At 28.3% G+C, this 18,307-nt stretch overlaps 2 protein-coding genes across 2 annotated transcripts in view; both read left to right on the forward strand.

Moving 5' to 3' along the window:
- Window positions 1–2,201: 2,201 nt before the first annotated feature.
- Window positions 2,202–8,762, forward strand: LOC107174007 (small ribosomal subunit protein uS8A). The gene is made up of 4 exons (XM_089221976.1): window positions 2,202–2,359; window positions 2,620–2,774; window positions 3,498–3,663; window positions 8,613–8,762. Exons 2-4 carry the CDS (start codon window positions 2,642–2,644, stop codon window positions 8,704–8,706), a joined length of 393 nt encoding a protein of 130 aa, XP_089078102.1. The 5' UTR covers window positions 2,202–2,359; window positions 2,620–2,641; the 3' UTR covers window positions 8,707–8,762.
- Window positions 8,763–8,906: 144 nt separating this feature from the next.
- The window catches only part of Elk (Eag-like K[+] channel), a 231,636-nt gene continuing 222,235 nt past the window's right edge, over window positions 8,907–18,307 (forward strand). Inside the window, exon 1 of the mRNA XM_089221973.1 lies at window positions 8,907–10,124. The gene's annotated coding sequence lies outside the window, so the exon portion shown is untranslated. The remainder of the gene's footprint in view (window positions 10,125–18,307) is intronic.

Below are 18,307 nucleotides of genomic sequence, written 5' to 3' on the forward strand. Positions count from 1 at the left end.
CGTAATTCACCGTCTCATCACTGGCAACGTATGAATGAAGTAAACTTTAGTTGTCCGCCGAAATTTTAAATCTATCGTATACTGTTGTTTGATTCCTAAATATAACTTAAGAAATTTAAATAAGGTATAAGGATCGATGGGCTTTATATCTAAATGGCTTTGTGGGTACCTATTATATAGTATATACCTAGGTATATTTTACATATGAATCATCAAAACTCACTACTAATAAATGTGTGTTTTATATCTCTGGGAGATAGGCGTGCGCAGACTTAATTCGCAGGAGATGCCAATATAATTCAAAATAACTCAATTTTTAACTCTCTTCAAAAAAAAAAAAAACATAAATCAGAATTTTTTTCTAAAATAATGTAATACATAACTACAAAACTCTCTGTTACGTTTATGATAAGAATTATGATAATATTGATAGTTTCCAGCGTTTTCACTATTAAAAGTAAAAACATAAAACAAGCTATCTGAGTAGACTGCAGGGGATGCCATGGCATACCCGGCATCCCCCTTGTGCACGCCTATGATCTCTGGTCCTGTAACTTTTAAATGTTAAGACATTTAAATAACAAAGAATGATATATTGAGCTATGATATTCATGTTACATAGTAGGAACATAAACATAATATCAGTACATCGTCTTTTTTACATGTAAAATTGGCGTGATAGTATTTTTGTTCGATATAAGTAGTAGGTACCTCGTAAAGTCCTAAGAAATTACGATATAAATATATAAAATACATTTTATATTCTTATGTACCTATTTCATTTAAATGTAGGTACTATAGGTATTTATATTTTTTCATGGTTTAAATGAAGAGTAAGAGATGCCGCTAAAATGGACGCCTATACCCGCCTGTCAGCCGAAAAAGGTACCTAAATGCCGGTGTATTCAGGTGGTGCTAAAACGCCAAGCAGAATCCAAGACTTCAAGATGCCTACAAGTACTAATAAAGGACAATACCGGCTATACTGCAAAATAATAAAATACATGGCAACGACCATAATGTGCATTATGTGTTATATTTTATGAGTTTGCTGATTTCGTACCTCAGTTTACGGTGTCTGGTGAATGCTGCACTTCTGCAGGTAAACGTGAATTATTAATTATTGCACCAGTTGCCAACGCATTTCGTATCGGTACAATATTATTATTCTAGTACACAGTACCTAAAGTTGTACTTGGTAGACAAAAGAATAAATAAATAAATAATTATATTGTGAAGTTAGAATACATATAATGTTTAAGATAAATATAATAAGTAATAATAATCAAACATCGTAGTCGTCTTGCCGTCAAACATGTTTAAAATTCATATCAATTGACCGAGTTGCTATAGTGCTATATTTACAGTAAGTATTGTAGGTACAGCATACGCATACACACTCAGTACAGTGTACACGTCTAACGCCTATAATATACAATATATAGGCAACATAATCACCACGTGACAACGATTCCATCTGGAGCATAATAATATAGACCTATCGGCTATCACCTATAAGGCTATTAAGTTATACAAAGTATATAGGTTGTGGTTGGGAAGTAGAAGCCAAATGAGAATTTATCTTCACTTCTCGAAGACCCAAACTACTATATTATGTACCCATCAATAGCATTGTATAACATTCTATACTATAATATTCAATATACTTCATATAATATAATAATATTGGTTTTGAAACTTGAGTTGAAGTACACACTATGTACTCAGTTGGCTTAGTCGGGTAAAGAATACTATTATTTTCATTCATTGTGAGAACTAAAATATTTAGAACACGCATTCCAATACATTCAAATACTTGTTATGTTCTGCATATTGAATATTCGAAAGCGAAAAGCTAACACAGAGAACATTATTTATTTTTATAATGCAATTTTAATAAATGCATAATGATGCTTATGCGTATCCACTAAAAAGCGTCCACAGCTACTAACTACGACGCGAATACTGTTTGGTATAAGTGTAGGAGTTTTAAATTTCGCGCCGACCGCTGTGTTGCCAACTGCACGGCGGGATAATTTTGTTTCAAACAACAATTTGAAATTAAAAATGTATCCCTAAAACATTAGAATATTCGTAAATTGGGAATTTTAGCAATGTTTGTGATGAATGTAAAATGTTGTTGATGGAAATCCAACGAACTTAATTTTAACAATAATATGTCTGTGGGTCGCGCAATGAAATATTATCACCGATATAAACATAACCTCAAATAGTTCCTCTCTCCCAGTTCGCCCTGCTGACAACCGTTCGTGATCTCAGTCTTTTTGCTTCGGGCCCGGAGTCGGTGTAATGTGTTGAGGTGGACTCTGATCGCGTTATTCATCCATCGTAATCCCAGGTAATTATGAGTTTCCGAAATCGCAAACCGACCGCTTTTGACCGTCAACTGGTGTACTTCGATAATCTGTTGGCGGTCCGACGATCCGTCGTCGGATATGTCCGGATTTCGAGACCGCTCGTTTCCGGTCAATAATAGTTGAAGGTTTATACCTTTGGTCTTCGACGGTTGCCGACGACGATACCACTGTCGAATTGGGCCTGGATAATCGTCAGCCGGTATCGTTTGTTGAATGAGAAATTATTATTTCAATTTTTCAGGTGTATCAATTAAAGTGTCAAGATGGTGCGCATGAACGTATTGAGTGACGCTCTTAAGTCAATAAACAACGCCGAAAAGCGAGGTAAACGCCAAGTCCTCATTAGGCCATGTTCCAAAGTCATCATCAAGTTTTTGAAAGTCATGATGAGTCACGGTAAGTTTGTGCTCACAAATTATATCATATAAAGTACCTATATATCAACAATCAGATTTTGTCTGTTTTTCGTCCAATAAAAAAGTTTTAATTGCTTGGTTTTTTCTGTCCCCATCTCAGAATTCTAACATCAAGTTTGTTTCTTAGTATGTTACCTTCTGAGTAATTATTCCAAACTCTCTAAAACGTTATAATCATAATTTAATCAATTCATTTTATCCCCAAAATACAATAAAACTAATCAATATTTTATATTGATCGTTTATTTCTTTAAATGTATTAGAATATTGTATGCATTTGCAAAGAATCATGATTGCTATATGTACATACATTTCATTAAACAGTTCTTGTTTCTATGATTGTCTCTAATTATGTAGTGATGTATTACATGAGTTAACTGCAATACATAAATTCTTATACAATTGTGAAACCTTAAGATAGTATACTTCTGTTATTGGTAGGTTTGCCGTTTTTACTTATGTTGTGTTATGGTTATTAAAATATTCAATTATTATGATAGTAGAAAGTCAGTATAATATGAACATTTAATCAATGTTAGTTTTTTTCAAGGTGTTTCTTTAATATTCTTTTTAGTATATTTTATTTATAGTATTGTCATAGTACTTTCTAGAATATTTTACATTTTTCTTTATATTATATATAAATATTGTTTCAATTTTATTTGTTATAAATATGGGTTTCTAAAATATATTTAATTTTTAGGTTACATCGGTGAATTTGAAATAGTTGATGATCACAGGGCTGGCAAAGTTGTGGTTAATTTAACTGGTCGTCTTAATAAATGTGGTGTCATTTCTCCAAGATTTGATGTACCTATTAGAAATATTGAAAAGTGGACTAATCAGCTACTGCCTTCCAGACAGTTCGGGTAATTTTAAAATTTCATTAATTGGCTAGTTAATTTATTTAGGTAATAAATTAATTAACATTGATAGTTTTATTTTCCTGTGTTTATTAGTTAATATAATAATTAAGTTACAGTATTATTGGTTAAGTCTTAAGTGTAATATTTTATTATCATTTTAACTTAAGTTTATTAGATTATAATGAGTACTTTTTAAATAAATTATAATATTTAGGTTCAAAATTACTGTCGTCATGGGGGGATAATTGTAGGGCTTTCTGTGAATTTTTAATACAGCCAGTCTTGCATTTATTCCACTTTGACTGCGGAAAAATCTGTTACAAGTTGCCATGTGCATGTTTAATAAAGACAAATCTGGATTATGCATTTATTGGTACTATAATGTATTTGCAATATTAATTCTAATTAGTTACATTTTTAAGAGCCAAATTTATTTAATTTATTTACAAGTAACCATACTAAAATTTCAAGTGCAAATTAAATATTTGCTTTGTACTTGTAGTTGCCTTTGGTTACTGATACCTATATATAATTTAAAAAAGTTAATAAATATTTATAGAAATGTAATTAAGTAGATGTCAGCACACTTTTTTTTCTGGTCCACGTGCAATATAGACGAAATGTATTTACTTAGAATCATTTTTTTAAATTGTTTTTCTATAATCCCCGCTATAATCTTATGTAAAGTCACCTTAAGAGGAAACCATATCTCATGTGTTTACGCTCTACTGATCATGTTAAGCTCCATTAGTTTAAAAATTATAGTAAAGTGACCTCTTATAACATTAAAAGTTAAGAATTTTATCTTCTTTTTTATAATAGTTCAATTTCTTTAGCAAGTTAAGAAGTCAATTCACTTAAATTTTTAAACCAACAGATCTAAACATGATCTGCTGAGCTTAAATTTGGTATGTCACACCCTTGTAATGTTGCTTACACATGCTGGTATACCATCCTTTTACTTAATTTTATTTTTAATCTGAAAGTCTATTCCTAAGTCAGATAATAATATAATATAAAACTGATATATCATACTCTTAAAAATATTATTCTCTTTATACTCGGGGGGGTTACTTAAAATTCTTAAATTAAAACAAAAACCATTTTAGTTAAGTGTTTCATCTATGTTGTGTGCGTGATTCTGAGTGATAAAAAATATTGCGCCGACATCCTCTCTATATCTTCCGAATCATTTAATTATAATGCCGGGTCCTCACAGAAACAAAACAAAAACCAAACTCAAACCCTTCTTTTTGAAGTTTGAAAAAAATAAAACACAAACAAAACATGTGTGTCCATACTGAGTTGAGTAAAAATTAAACAAAACATGAACAAATTTCAAACCTTATTTTCGTGTTTTGTTTTTGTTTTCAACTATCTATACAGAAATATAAACTCATCGTTTTATTCCGTTCATCCTTAGTCATTCAGTCTGTCTTCAGAGTTCTAGCTTTCTAAACTCCTTGTACTTAAAAGTTTTTTAAAAAATTTTTACTGTGAGTGAGAATGTGGAAATTGAAAAGAGATATTGAAGACGATGAAGATTTATTTATTTATGTTGGGTGCTGGGTACCTATATTTACCTACAGTTACAAAGTAAAAAAATAAATAATAAGATTAAAAGACGTTTTAATTATATAATAAATATATATTTATAAATAACCAAATTGGTACAGCCCCTGAAATCCCGATAAAAAATATTGCCTGTTGGTTGTTTTGAAAACATGTCCACACATGTTTGACAGTGTTTGCAAAAACAACAAAACCAAAATCTTTTGATGTTTACCGACACCGCTCGGGACACAACTTTGTTTTTCAAAACACGAACAATTTGTTGGAAAAAACAAAAAATGTTTTAAAAATGTATTGATTTTGTCGAAAAACAGAGGTTTTGTTTTACTTTTGTCGTCTCTGTGTGGACCCAGCATAATGTTATAGCTTACGCTATTTCATTTTATTTATTGAGTTATTCAAGTTGTTTACTTGTTATGAGTTTCTTTAATTTTTCATTAGGTTTTTTTATTGTTGGCAGTTTTTTACTTTTTTCCATACTATTTTTATGCTTCATTCATACGTCGATTGTATTGTTTAACAGGAGGTATATTACCAACTATTTTTAACATTGTATTTTAGTATTATAATTTATAATCAAATTTCTGTATTTTGTTTATTTTTAAATACATTTTCCAAATAAATATTATGATTTCATAATACTTGACTAATAAGTATGTATTAAGAATTATAATTTTAAATAGATCTCTAGTTAATAAACAGTTAAATAAAAAGTGATTTTGATTGTTTTAATGATAATTTGTAATAGTTCTATATATTATAAATGTATTTATTATTTTATAATTATTATGCAAACTATGGTGTTGGAACGTTAAAGTTTAATGTAATTTTCCTTAAACCTTCAATGCTTGCAAAATTAAACCTTACATTATTTTCAGATGTACTGTACCTACATGTCTTTACATTGCTAGCTTGTATAAACAAATTCAGATGTTTTTTTTTTATTTTACATTAAGAATATCAACATAATCTGTACATTTAGCATAATAAGTGTAGAGATGATAGAATGAAATTTTTTAATTTAAATATGATTTAATTTTTTCCCTTTTAACTGTTCTAAATATATAAAAGAAATATTTAAGTATTATTATACTATACAAACTATAGTATTGGAAATTCCAAGTTTAAACATTTCAATTAAGTGTAATTTGTATAAATTTTTCCTAAATTTTAATTTTAATATGTAAATACTGCCTTACGTGTCTTTTATATGACTAGCTTGCACAAACAATATGAACTACTGGATTAATAGTATAGTTAATATCACATGTACTCTGACTATTAATGTAGATAATTAAAAGAGCACAGGACTAAAAGAATAATATTTTTTTTAATGTGAACAAAATGTGTGTAATTTATGAATTGTTGTATTAACAAGGTTTGTTTTCTAAGAAAAAATGTTTAGATTTAACATTTCTACTTAATTAATTTGATAAGTTATAAGAAATTTAACAATACATTAGACGTTAATGAAGCTGTCATACTACAATTGCTTATCTCAAATGTGTATAAGTTGCTTGCTAAAAAAAACCCAGTTTAAAGTAGTGTCAATGGACGCACCCTTCGCTTAGTCTCTTATCATGACTCAACCGGTTACTATCTCTTAAATATATTTTTATATTTATGAAAAATTCAATTGTACATCACAATTCTGATATTCTCCCTGTATTTAAACTAAAAATCTCCATATATTAATGTATACATAAATGGAACATCAAAAATAAAATATTACTTTATACTTGTTTCAATTATTAGTCTTATGCAAACAATGGTCTTGGAACATTAGAGTTAAGTGCAATTTTCCTGAAACCAAAATGTTTGCAAAATAAAAATCTTACATTATTTTCAGATGTACTGTATCTACATGTCTTTACATTGCTAGTTTGTATAAACAAAGTAAATTACTAATAGATACTGTAAATTATTTTACATATTAAATGTTAATATTTAAGTATTTAAGAGATTTAAAATATGTTACAAAAATACACAAAATTATAAATTTTGTAATGTAGGTATTTTATTATATTAAATTAATAATGTATAAATATTTATCAAGCACCCAAATGTTCTTTATTTCTGGATTTAAAGATTTATCTGACTGTATTTAAAAATGTTATAAATATGTATATTTTATTATATAAACAGGCCTGCAGTTGCTATGGCCATTGGTCATTAATTACAATTTATAAAATTATAAAGTATTTAATAATAATAGTTAGGTTATATAAGATAAATGAGATAATACAGAATAACTTAAGAAAGTAACAATATAATATACATATTCAATGAAATATAGTAGTGGGAATATGTGAAGCTAATCACAATAGATTTAACAGCTATGTTGCCAAAATAAATTGGCAAAGCTTGGTAATGTTGGGAGATTCAAGGCTTAGAGACTCCATAAGGTGATCTAATATTTGTATCCTTCCTCTCTGAGATATACACATCGGACTCTATTTTCTGTACTTTTATAATATGTCGATTTTAAATATATTATTTTTGAGAGTATCTTTAATTTACTTAGTGTGTATTAAAGTATTGAAAAAATCACTATAAAAGTATTTAGGGGATTGGTTCCAATATTTGTTTTTTCTGTCTGATAAGTGCAACATCGTGAAAACTACATACTTTGCATCCATCATAACAATAAATAATTATTTACAAGCTGATTAATATTCCATGTCAACCCTACATACAATTTATTACGATTCTTTTGAATTTCTCTCCCCTATTTCCAAACATTTGATTATTTGAAGGTTGGGATATTTATGAATGTAATTTATTATTTTTAAAAGGTAACTAATTAAATTTTAAAAAATTGTTTAACAACCAATTCAACAAACAAAAGACTTACTAGTCCTATAGTATAATTTTTAAGTTCAAATATGCACATCAATTTTTTTGTTATTTTTTACTGATTTCCGTAATTAGGTTAAATACAATTTGGGCTATTAAATTAATAGTATGAGATATCTGATATTTATTTTTCAAAACGGTTATTGATAGTTTTGTGTGGTAATATGTAAAATTTTATTTATTAATTGCTGCTGTATTTTATATGAATAGATAACTGTTTCTTCAATTATGCAAGTTCCGACTGAAGATATTTATTGTTAAATAGCTTCTCATGAGCTTGCTAAATAAAAAAAATACATTATTTTCAAATGTATTGTGTCTAATGCCATTACATTGCTAACTTGTATGCACAATTTAAAAATACATGTTAACTTAAAATTAATTTTGATGTATTAGTTTTAGAGTATTCAGATTTTAATTGTAATTTAGTCTATGTATTACAATTGATAAATATACTTCAGAAAATAATTATTACAATATTATTCAAGTTTTGATACTTAACAGCAATTTTTTTTTTGTTACAGATTTGTAGTGCTGACCACCAGTGGAGGTATTATGGATCATGAAGAGGCCAGACGGAAACATTTAGGAGGCAAAATCTTAGGATTTTTCTTTTAAATTGTACGTTTTAACTTTAATTTTTATGACTAATAAAAAAATGTACCATTACAAAACTATTTTTTTTTTCTTACTGATAATAAACAATGATGATAGGTTGTAGACATATTTATAGTTAATTTGATACATTAGTAGAAATCAATTAGTTCTGACTCATTATGTCCTAACCTGTAGTTAATGAAAAATGTCACCAGGTATTCTTATTGATGTATTTTCTATTGAAACGTATACAAGGTTGTTGTTGACACAATATTAGTTATTAATTGTATTCCTGATTTATATTTCGTATAATACATTGTGTATTTCCAAAGTAATGTATGCCTAAAGAAATGAATACTGAGTTCAGTATGTACACGATTATTGAAGAAGTCTTTTATAATAATTTGTTATGAAAAAAGTTAATTTTTATTGACATCTCTGGTTTTTATTACATAAAATAAAGGTCTGTAATATTGTATAAGTATGTTATTATATTCTTATTTAAATGGTTATATTTTATTGCTTACACTTGATAAGTTAATAACCGTTTATAATTGTTACGATCTATAATAGCCACTTGTGTAGTAATACTAACTTATAAATCTTATGTAAGAGTACTCAAAGAAATACTCATTCTAAGTATTCACAATATAACATATATGTATAATTAAGAGACCTGGTTGATGACTGATCAACAAACAAATTCTGGTGAAGCTTTTAAACTCAGAAGTATAGCAACTTATAGTAATTTATTTTACCACAATACATGAAATATGTAACAGCGCTAATGATACAGATACAGAAGGCAGAGTAAACAATGAAAGTGCTTTTCCATTGTTACTGGAAAGTAGATATTTTAAATATTACCATTCATTCTTATCTTCTAATAATCAATCATATATACCTATTCCTATGATTATATGTTTATATTCAAACACCTATCTACTGAAATGACCGAGTGATTACATTTAAGTTTAATGTAAATAAGTGTCCATGCATAAAATATGCTTAGAAGTTAATAATACATTGTCATGATTGATCTTTATCTTACTTATAGAATGAAAACAATGCTTTTTAATGATATGTACACTATGAAATTGATGTAAATTGATCTGAATGGATCAATTGGAAATAAGCAACTCTATAGCCCGTAATATTTTTAACTTTTAAGTATCTACATTATGTTGTCTATATAATGATATATTGTATTATACAATGGATATCATTATGCAGTAGTAAACATTAGTATGAGTGAACACCTGTCAGGATCAACCTTTTAATTTTTGTTGATAGTAATAATATTATATATTAATTTTAATTAATATAATTTATAATAAATTTAAACTTTATTCTTAGATGGTTAGATATATTCAAGAACCTGATGATAATATATGATCCAAATGTATTTTTCAATTTGTGCTTTTCATACAAAATAAATAGTAAGTACAATCTATTTATTTTGTTATGTATTAAGTCTTTTATATTTTGAAACTTGTGAGGTCTGTTATTGAATCTCATCTTAGTAACCATCGTAAAACCAATTTTACAGATAGTTAGATGATGAGGTACTACACTATATATCCACAATTCTCAATTGCAAAAAAATATCTAACTTGTCAAAAATGTATTCGCCGCGCGTTGTGTGAAATCATCAACGATGACAAAATGTTTAGTCAGAATGTATCTGACCGATAAATATAAATCGAAAATATTTACTGTTTATTCATCTTGGAATTCGTTTTGAGGAAAAATACATACTATAATAGCACTTTCATTCAATAGAAATGCTTTTCGGTAGTCTGATTCAAACCGTCAGACAATAAAAAATGATCTGCCTTAAAAAATATTGCACCTACTACACCGTTCTTCCTACTTCATCGTCAATTTATCAAAAAGAATTCGTTAGTCAGCACACTATTTCTTTTTCTTTGTGATGAGTTTAGTATCTTAAAACTCCTTTGAATTCCACCTTTGAAATGCTCCACCTCATATATTTGTTTTTAGAAAATTGAAACTTTTTTGAGATTTTATTTGGATCGTAACGATATGACAGTCGGTATTCAGTGTTATCAAGGTCAAATGATTTGCTTATGAGGCATGGTGGTGCCTATTTTTTAAACGTCAGTTTTTAATTAAAGCTATACAATTTGTTTATTGACAGGTATCTACCTAAGTTATCATGTTACATAATTAAAAAATAGATAATCACGTGATCATATATAACCCTCATGCTCGAGGTTTTGGACAGGCTCGGAGACGTTTATTGCTTGTATTTCATCATTACCTACCTACCTACTATACCTAGTATACCTACTATACTCGTAAAATGTGATCCGTGAATAATAACTAGTTGAATAAAAAAAATTTTCCCATAACGACATTAATGTCTGTTAGAAAAAAAAATTATGCGCTGTACCTATGTGCACGTTTAAACTTGCGTCAAGTTGAAATAGTTGAATATTGTTATAATAAACTATTCGTTTCTACACTTCACGATGTATCACCTCGACCACTGTATAAATTCGGCGACTGTGGACGATGTGTTCTAAACAATAATGAAGGTACCTATATGTATATTCGAGATCGTTAGACTTTTAGTCGTCGCCGTTGGCGAGTTTGATTATAATGAAGAAAACTCACAGACGATGACAAATGCACATAAAAATATATATTTTGTATTTGTAGTGTACAATATATAAATATATCTATTAACTGTGAGAAAACCAAAAGCTCCAAAAGAACTGGAAAACCTCGTGATTACCAGTGGCCCATGGTTATGTATCTATTACAGTTTAATGGGTTAATATTTTAAACATAAAGACATATTATATTATCATATTGTATGAGTAAGGAAATTTATATGCGAGTTGTTTCTAAATTATTAAATTTTGTAGTTTCTGCATATATTATAAAAAGTAGTCGTTCTTATAAAAGTTTAACGTAAAAATCGTAGGATATTAAATTGATGTATACATAATATTTTACATTTATAGTAGGCAAACCTACTTATATATATTCGGGCACATAGCCAGAGCCAAGAGGCTTTTGCAAGGTATTAAAACAATCCCTCCAGCCACATTGAAATCCAAGTAAGTATATATTATAATATGTTTTAAAAATTATTATTTAATATTACATACTTACAGTAATGTATTTGGTTTAAACAAATATTCAAAAGTTATAAACGTATTTTATAATTTATTAATGTGATCTTATATAACTCCCTGATATGAATGCGTGAACAGCCCCTTTGCCCCGAGTTATATTTAAATATTAAATTAAAACATTACCTTAAAAAAAAAATTGATCTTGAATACGCGTCCGCTTTTACTTATTTGAGTAGAACACGGATGCGCACGTTTGTCGTTTTTGGCAACACGATAGCGTATGTCTGTAGATGGGTTAAAAGTACCTTTAAGAAAAAAAATATAAACACGATTGCGTATGAAATTTTATGCAACGTTATCAAATTTACTGATTTCATCGTACATAAAATAAATAATAAATAAAACGAGTTTAACTAAATAATAAAAAGTAATTAGTAAATAAATAAAATCATCAATTATTATTTTAATAAAATTATTGTAAATACATTTTTTTTTTAATATTTGAATTTAAATTTCTTGACATCTGTAGCCTACTAATTTTAAATATTGAATTACATTTTTATAGATTTTATACTTATCATAATCCTTTATTGTATTTTGAATTCTGTTTAAGTCTTTTTTGCCACTTTCTTTACTCTCCTATTATTAACCGATTGTATAATATTGATCTGGTCTTTCAATATTTGAATAAAAATATGTGTTGGAGGATGACCACTCTGAAATTGTCCATTAAAAGTCCTATAAAATCTTTCAGATCCATTTGTGTGGTACTAAAAATACTTGATAATTCGAATGACAAAAAAAATAAAAAAAAGACTAATTTTGATTCATAAACAGGTAAAAATGCAAAAAAATTTCAAAAAATACAAAAACGCAAAGTAAAATTTTTAATTTGAGTTCTCTATATCACGAAAAACATTTTTCTGCTATTTTTTAAGCATCTCTTATTTCTAAAGAAATATGTAAATGCTATAAAATCTCAACCCTGGTCATTTATGGTATACATATGTACCGGTATGAAAATTGGCAACAACTTCGTATGCAATCGGGTAGTTAAAAATCAGGTAAAATCATACGAAATCGTGTAGCTATTAAAAAGGTATCGAAGATAACGAACGTACGCAATCATGTTTTCTACCCACTTATTTGGTACTTGTTACTTGTTAGGCATATTATACTAATACATTTTTTTTTTTTTTATAATATAAATATATTTACAATCTGTAACATAATAAAACAATAAGTAAATATGAGATTTTTTACCAGGTTTGGAGGCTTGGCTGAAGGGTGCGTCCATTGACACTATTTCAAACTGGTATTTTTTTTTATTTAGCGAAGTAAATCACGATGCCAATTTAAGACAATTTTTATATTATTAATATTACATTTGGCTTGTACCTGCTCGCGCGGTAGCGCTTCCCTATTTCTTTAACACACATAAACGGCATGCAAACAATTTGAAAGTTGCCTATTTTGAAAATGATAAAATTTAAAATTTTTAAGTACTGCAGATTATAGTTATTTGAAATTTGAAATTTTGTCTTTTTTAGGTGACATAAATCCCGTCAGACCTAAAACATAACTTAGATGTATGGCTACCTATATAAATTCGATTATTCAAAATTCTGTTTACTCTAGTTTTGTTATAATTTCATCATTTTCCTAAATCGATAATGTAAAACGCAGTGTTAATTATTGTCATGTATATTAAATGATAACAAATATCTATAACTATTGTTTATTTTGTAGTATTCTCGTATACAGATAAATAATACGTGTCCCCTTTTTTTTTAGTCGGCAAATCGAGCATGAAAAACGCACGAAAAGCACAAAAACTATATAATACCTTGATTCGTATGAGAATTTCGCAAAAAATACGATTACAGTATTTATGTATTTACATTCAAGGTAATATTCCAAGAATAACCTGAAAAAACCCAGATTTTGAAGATAGAAAAAAAATGTCGAAAAAATCTTTATTGGAATATCACAGTTGGTACGCATATACTATTTATAGTGACCTCAGTAAAATGCCCTGTACATAAAAAATAGTGCGCCATTAAATATAGGATCACCAACCCGTGGGTTGCGGTACGGCCATAATTGGCTCATCTCTGGAGCTATGTAGACATATCGGTGTTTCTTGGCTCGAGTTAAAATCGCGATGGGTAAACATTGTTTGTTGTTTATGTAGGTATACCGTATACCCGCATCTACCACCCTTATCACAAGAACAAACCATGCGTTTTTGTTAAAGTACCATACGAGGTAATAGCTGGTAGGTTCACAATTACAGCTGCAGCAAAGTTTCTTTGTCTGTAAAATGTGCATGCTGAACATCCTTTGAAATTGTTTTTGTGTACATTATTTACAAGTCAGCTATCAATCACCTCATGTTGTTATACTTAACGTCGTTTGCATAAGTATAATATTGTTCGTAAATAATTACAAAAATACCTGTACCTACTATACATCAGTGTGAAGTGTGAAGAATGTGATTCGTCAAGTATGTCCACTCCTATTTTTTTTATTAATGCAATTACTCAAATTCTGATTTTTGTAATTCTAAAAATACATTTTTTTTTTAATAATTGGTGACAACAATTTGTATTTTATAAATGAAAATCTCCCTTTTGACTGTAAATTATTTACCGGATAATTTTTCTGAAAATGTCGCAGAAACAAAATTTGAACAAAATTAGTTATTATATTAATATATTATATATTATAATTAATAGTTTTTAGTTTTAATTTTTCATACTAAGGATAATTATAGGCCAATGACTATAGTGATTTAAATAATTGTAGTAGGTACTTAATATTAATACTTCAATATTAATAATTTGAAAAACGATCTAAGTATAATAAATAATAGTAGATCCGATACCTCTTTTAAGGAATATTATTTTTGGGATAAACATTTTAGTAACTGAGAAACTACTCTTTCGAATTTTTGGATTAGGCAAGTACATCAACATTTTTGAAACAATTATCCACTAAATAATTTACATTAACACAGATAGCTTCACATTTGAGAACCCAAAGTTTGTATCATCACAAGACACCCCTTAATTAGTAATTAAAATTAAAAAATATTCGAAAATTCAAAAAATCATCATTTGAATAAATTCATTATTAAATGGAAAAACGGGGTTGGGCGTGCAGTTTGGTGAATAATTATGTATGATACAATAGGTATTGTAATATTTATGTTAAAATTATATATTTCAACAGACATAATATTATAGTCGTTTTGTTTTTATTAAATATTTTTATAAGCTTATTAAATAATTATGTCTATATACATCTCATCATGAATTTATAGGTTTAGGCAGTCCCCTCACATAATAGTTTTGGCCTTGGAACAGTGCTGAATTCGTGCCCCTCTCAAATAACAATTCATTTTTAAACAATTTTCCGATATAATATATTGAAGTAATTATTTGCATGAACGCCGGGCCCCTTGAAAGTCTCGGCTCCAGTACCATGGGTCCTTCTGACCCCCTCTTTGTTGGGGCGATAGGTATAGATATATAGGTGGTTGTATAATTTTACCACTTGCTTTAGATTGCATCCACCACATACATTTACACACGGAGAGAAGGTGAAAATTTTTAATTTGTCTAAAACGCAAAAAGGATTTTAAATAGTTATTAAAATTTACCTTCTTTTTTAAATTAGGATAGCTTATTATGGGTGGGTCGGGCCATCCTTGTCTTCTACATATAACATGTATTATACGAGCATACATGCAAAACTATTCCTCCGTAATTAATTAATTAGTGTTGATAAAACAAAACGCAGGCGCCAGAGTACATATATATAATATCAAACAAATTTTCGGGGCTTTCGTTTTTTATTTAATTTATTAAAAAATAAAAATAAAATAATATGTTCAGTTGTGGTGAGTAATTAAATGTAAATTACTCTTGATTTATACCATTAATAAATTGAAAACATAACAAATATGTTTGAACTGGAATAACTCTGAATAAACTGTAGCTAAAAGATTTTACAATAATAATATATCAAAACAACATAGTAGTTACATAAGTTACATTACAATATCATTCATCAGTTTTTTTTAGTTCAATGATATTTATTTTTTGAAATAATAATTATTTATTAGTTATAATACTTTGTAGCTACCTAGGTTCCTACTTATTGTTGTTTCTGCCTGAAACGATTGTATGCGATTCCGTATCGACTAAATTTTTTCTGTTTCTCGTATCACTACAGGGTTTCCACCTATTTTCGTATCGATTTTTTAAATATTTCAGATGAAAATCTATAAAAAAATTCTCATACCTACCACTCGTTATTTCTTTCAGACATAGAACCGTTCATTATTCGTTCTTACTGTGAATTCGCTCGTTTATCGTTGTTATATGCTTACCAAAATTGTTATATTGATAATTCATTTTTTTCATTTTTATGTTTTATTAATATTGATTCAGCGATATTTTTGTAAAGATTTTTTTTACGAATAGTTCAATTTTGTTATAAATCAATATGGGTGTAACGCACATGTTTTAAGTAGGTAATAATATTTAAGTAGCTAAAAATTCTTTCTTTCTTTGATCCCCCGATTTTTCAATATCAGATAAAGAACGAGAAAAATAAAACAATGGTTTTTATTTTGTATTAAAAAACAACATATTGGATTTTGAGATTGTGTCACATTGAATCTCCAGCTGAAATTAAGGATCATGTGTATAAGCATGTGTATTATACATGTGTATAATACCGTACATGCAATGCATTCTTTAATATCATTAAATGACTTATCAGAACTCCAGTTCCAGTTCCAACAAATATCTATCTTTATTGTGTGGTTATATTATACCTATAGTGGTTTAGAGATTTCCGCTAAATTAGAAATAAATTCTCTAATATAATTTATTATACTCTTAATTATTTGCAATTCTTATTAATTATATTAGGCTATTTAAAATTTAATATTGATTTAGTCCGTTCTTTATCCGGCTTAATTTTTTCTTCATTAAACAAAAATTCAATACATTTAACTTTAGTTAGACAAAACTGTAATTTGTTCACGTCAAGTTTTAGGTTTAAGTTCAAGATGTACTTACTATAAGTTAAAAAAAATAGTTTAATTCCTGATCTGAAATTATAACACCACAATACCGGAAATATTCATAAATGAAAAAACAAATTTTAAGTCTACAGTTCAGTGTCGGCTACAGTAAATTTACCACGTGTATCCAAACTAATAAAATCTGTGGACACCCACCCACCCACCTTTCCTTACACACATACATATTAATGTATTATTAGGTAATAATAATGTATTATACATTTATATACACCTATATATTCTAAATTCTAATAGAATGTATCACCATGACTATTCCCCAAGCGTCAGTGCATGTTGCATGTCTCGTGACTGCATTACTACTACTGAAACCATCGTTAATTAGAGCAATACAGCAAGATAATTTATTATGTATACTATTTGCTATTTACACTGTATTATAATATAATACCTATAATATGTCAAGCAGTTAACCACCTACTCACCCACCTCAAAATCATGTGTATCCGTCGATACACTTGAGGTATAGGATAGCCGCCACTGCTACAGTTTATCAACAGTTTATTTTAACTATAGAGTATATTCTTCTTTTTTTGTCCACAAACGTTCATGTTCGGTAGTTGAATTATAGAACAAAGTCACTCTGAGTTTTTTTTATTGATCTGAGCTTTTATCGATCCAACCCTTCTCGTGCATTGTTGTTATTAGCATAACATTTTTTCTTTTTACGTTGAACGTAAGATGGTAAAATAATATTTTTCCCACACCCGAGCATAGTTGAATTTATGTCTCTTTTTTCATGTCTAAATAGCATTTCTAGATTTAAAATGTATTTTAGATTCTGAGCGGACCGATTAACGTACAGATTTTACAGTGTTGTGAGTTTTTAATTTTTATTTGTGTATGTGAACACAATAAGTAGTCAAAATAATGCTTCGACTTTCAACTTCAGTATATTTTTCGCCAATGAAGTGAATCTAATTGAAGCGCCCGGAAAAACGAAAAATAAAGTTCAAAAGTAGAGCTGGTATTATTTTCGGTATTGTCAAAATCGTAATCACTTTTGCTTTCGTTTACGCTGTTATTATTGTGGAAGTCATCAAGTACATTATCTAGACACGACCGTCCAGTCTAACACCAATGGCACGCAGATGTCGTCTATTTCGGCCTAACCAGCTGTTAATGGTTACGCCACCCAGCACACTGCTCGTAGCTCATCGGTAGTGTTGCTATGATGGTTAAAAAAAAAAACCGTTTGGTTATAATATTAATAATGTTATTTCCATTCACAATCAACTAAAACTGCTGCATAAGCGAATAAACGCGTGAATAAAATTATGAATAAACCTAACAACAATTAAACTTAATTTGATAAGTTTACCAATGTGGTGAGATTTTTTTCTGCCTCAAACGACAGACTGAATTTAAAAAAAATCATTTACACATAATATACACACAC

Source organism: Diuraphis noxia, unplaced genomic scaffold (assembly GCF_037042655.1).
Source record: "Diuraphis noxia isolate RWA-SAM2 unplaced genomic scaffold, SU_Dnox_SAM2 contig0003, whole genome shotgun sequence".
NCBI lineage: Eukaryota > Metazoa > Arthropoda > Insecta > Hemiptera > Aphididae > Diuraphis > Diuraphis noxia.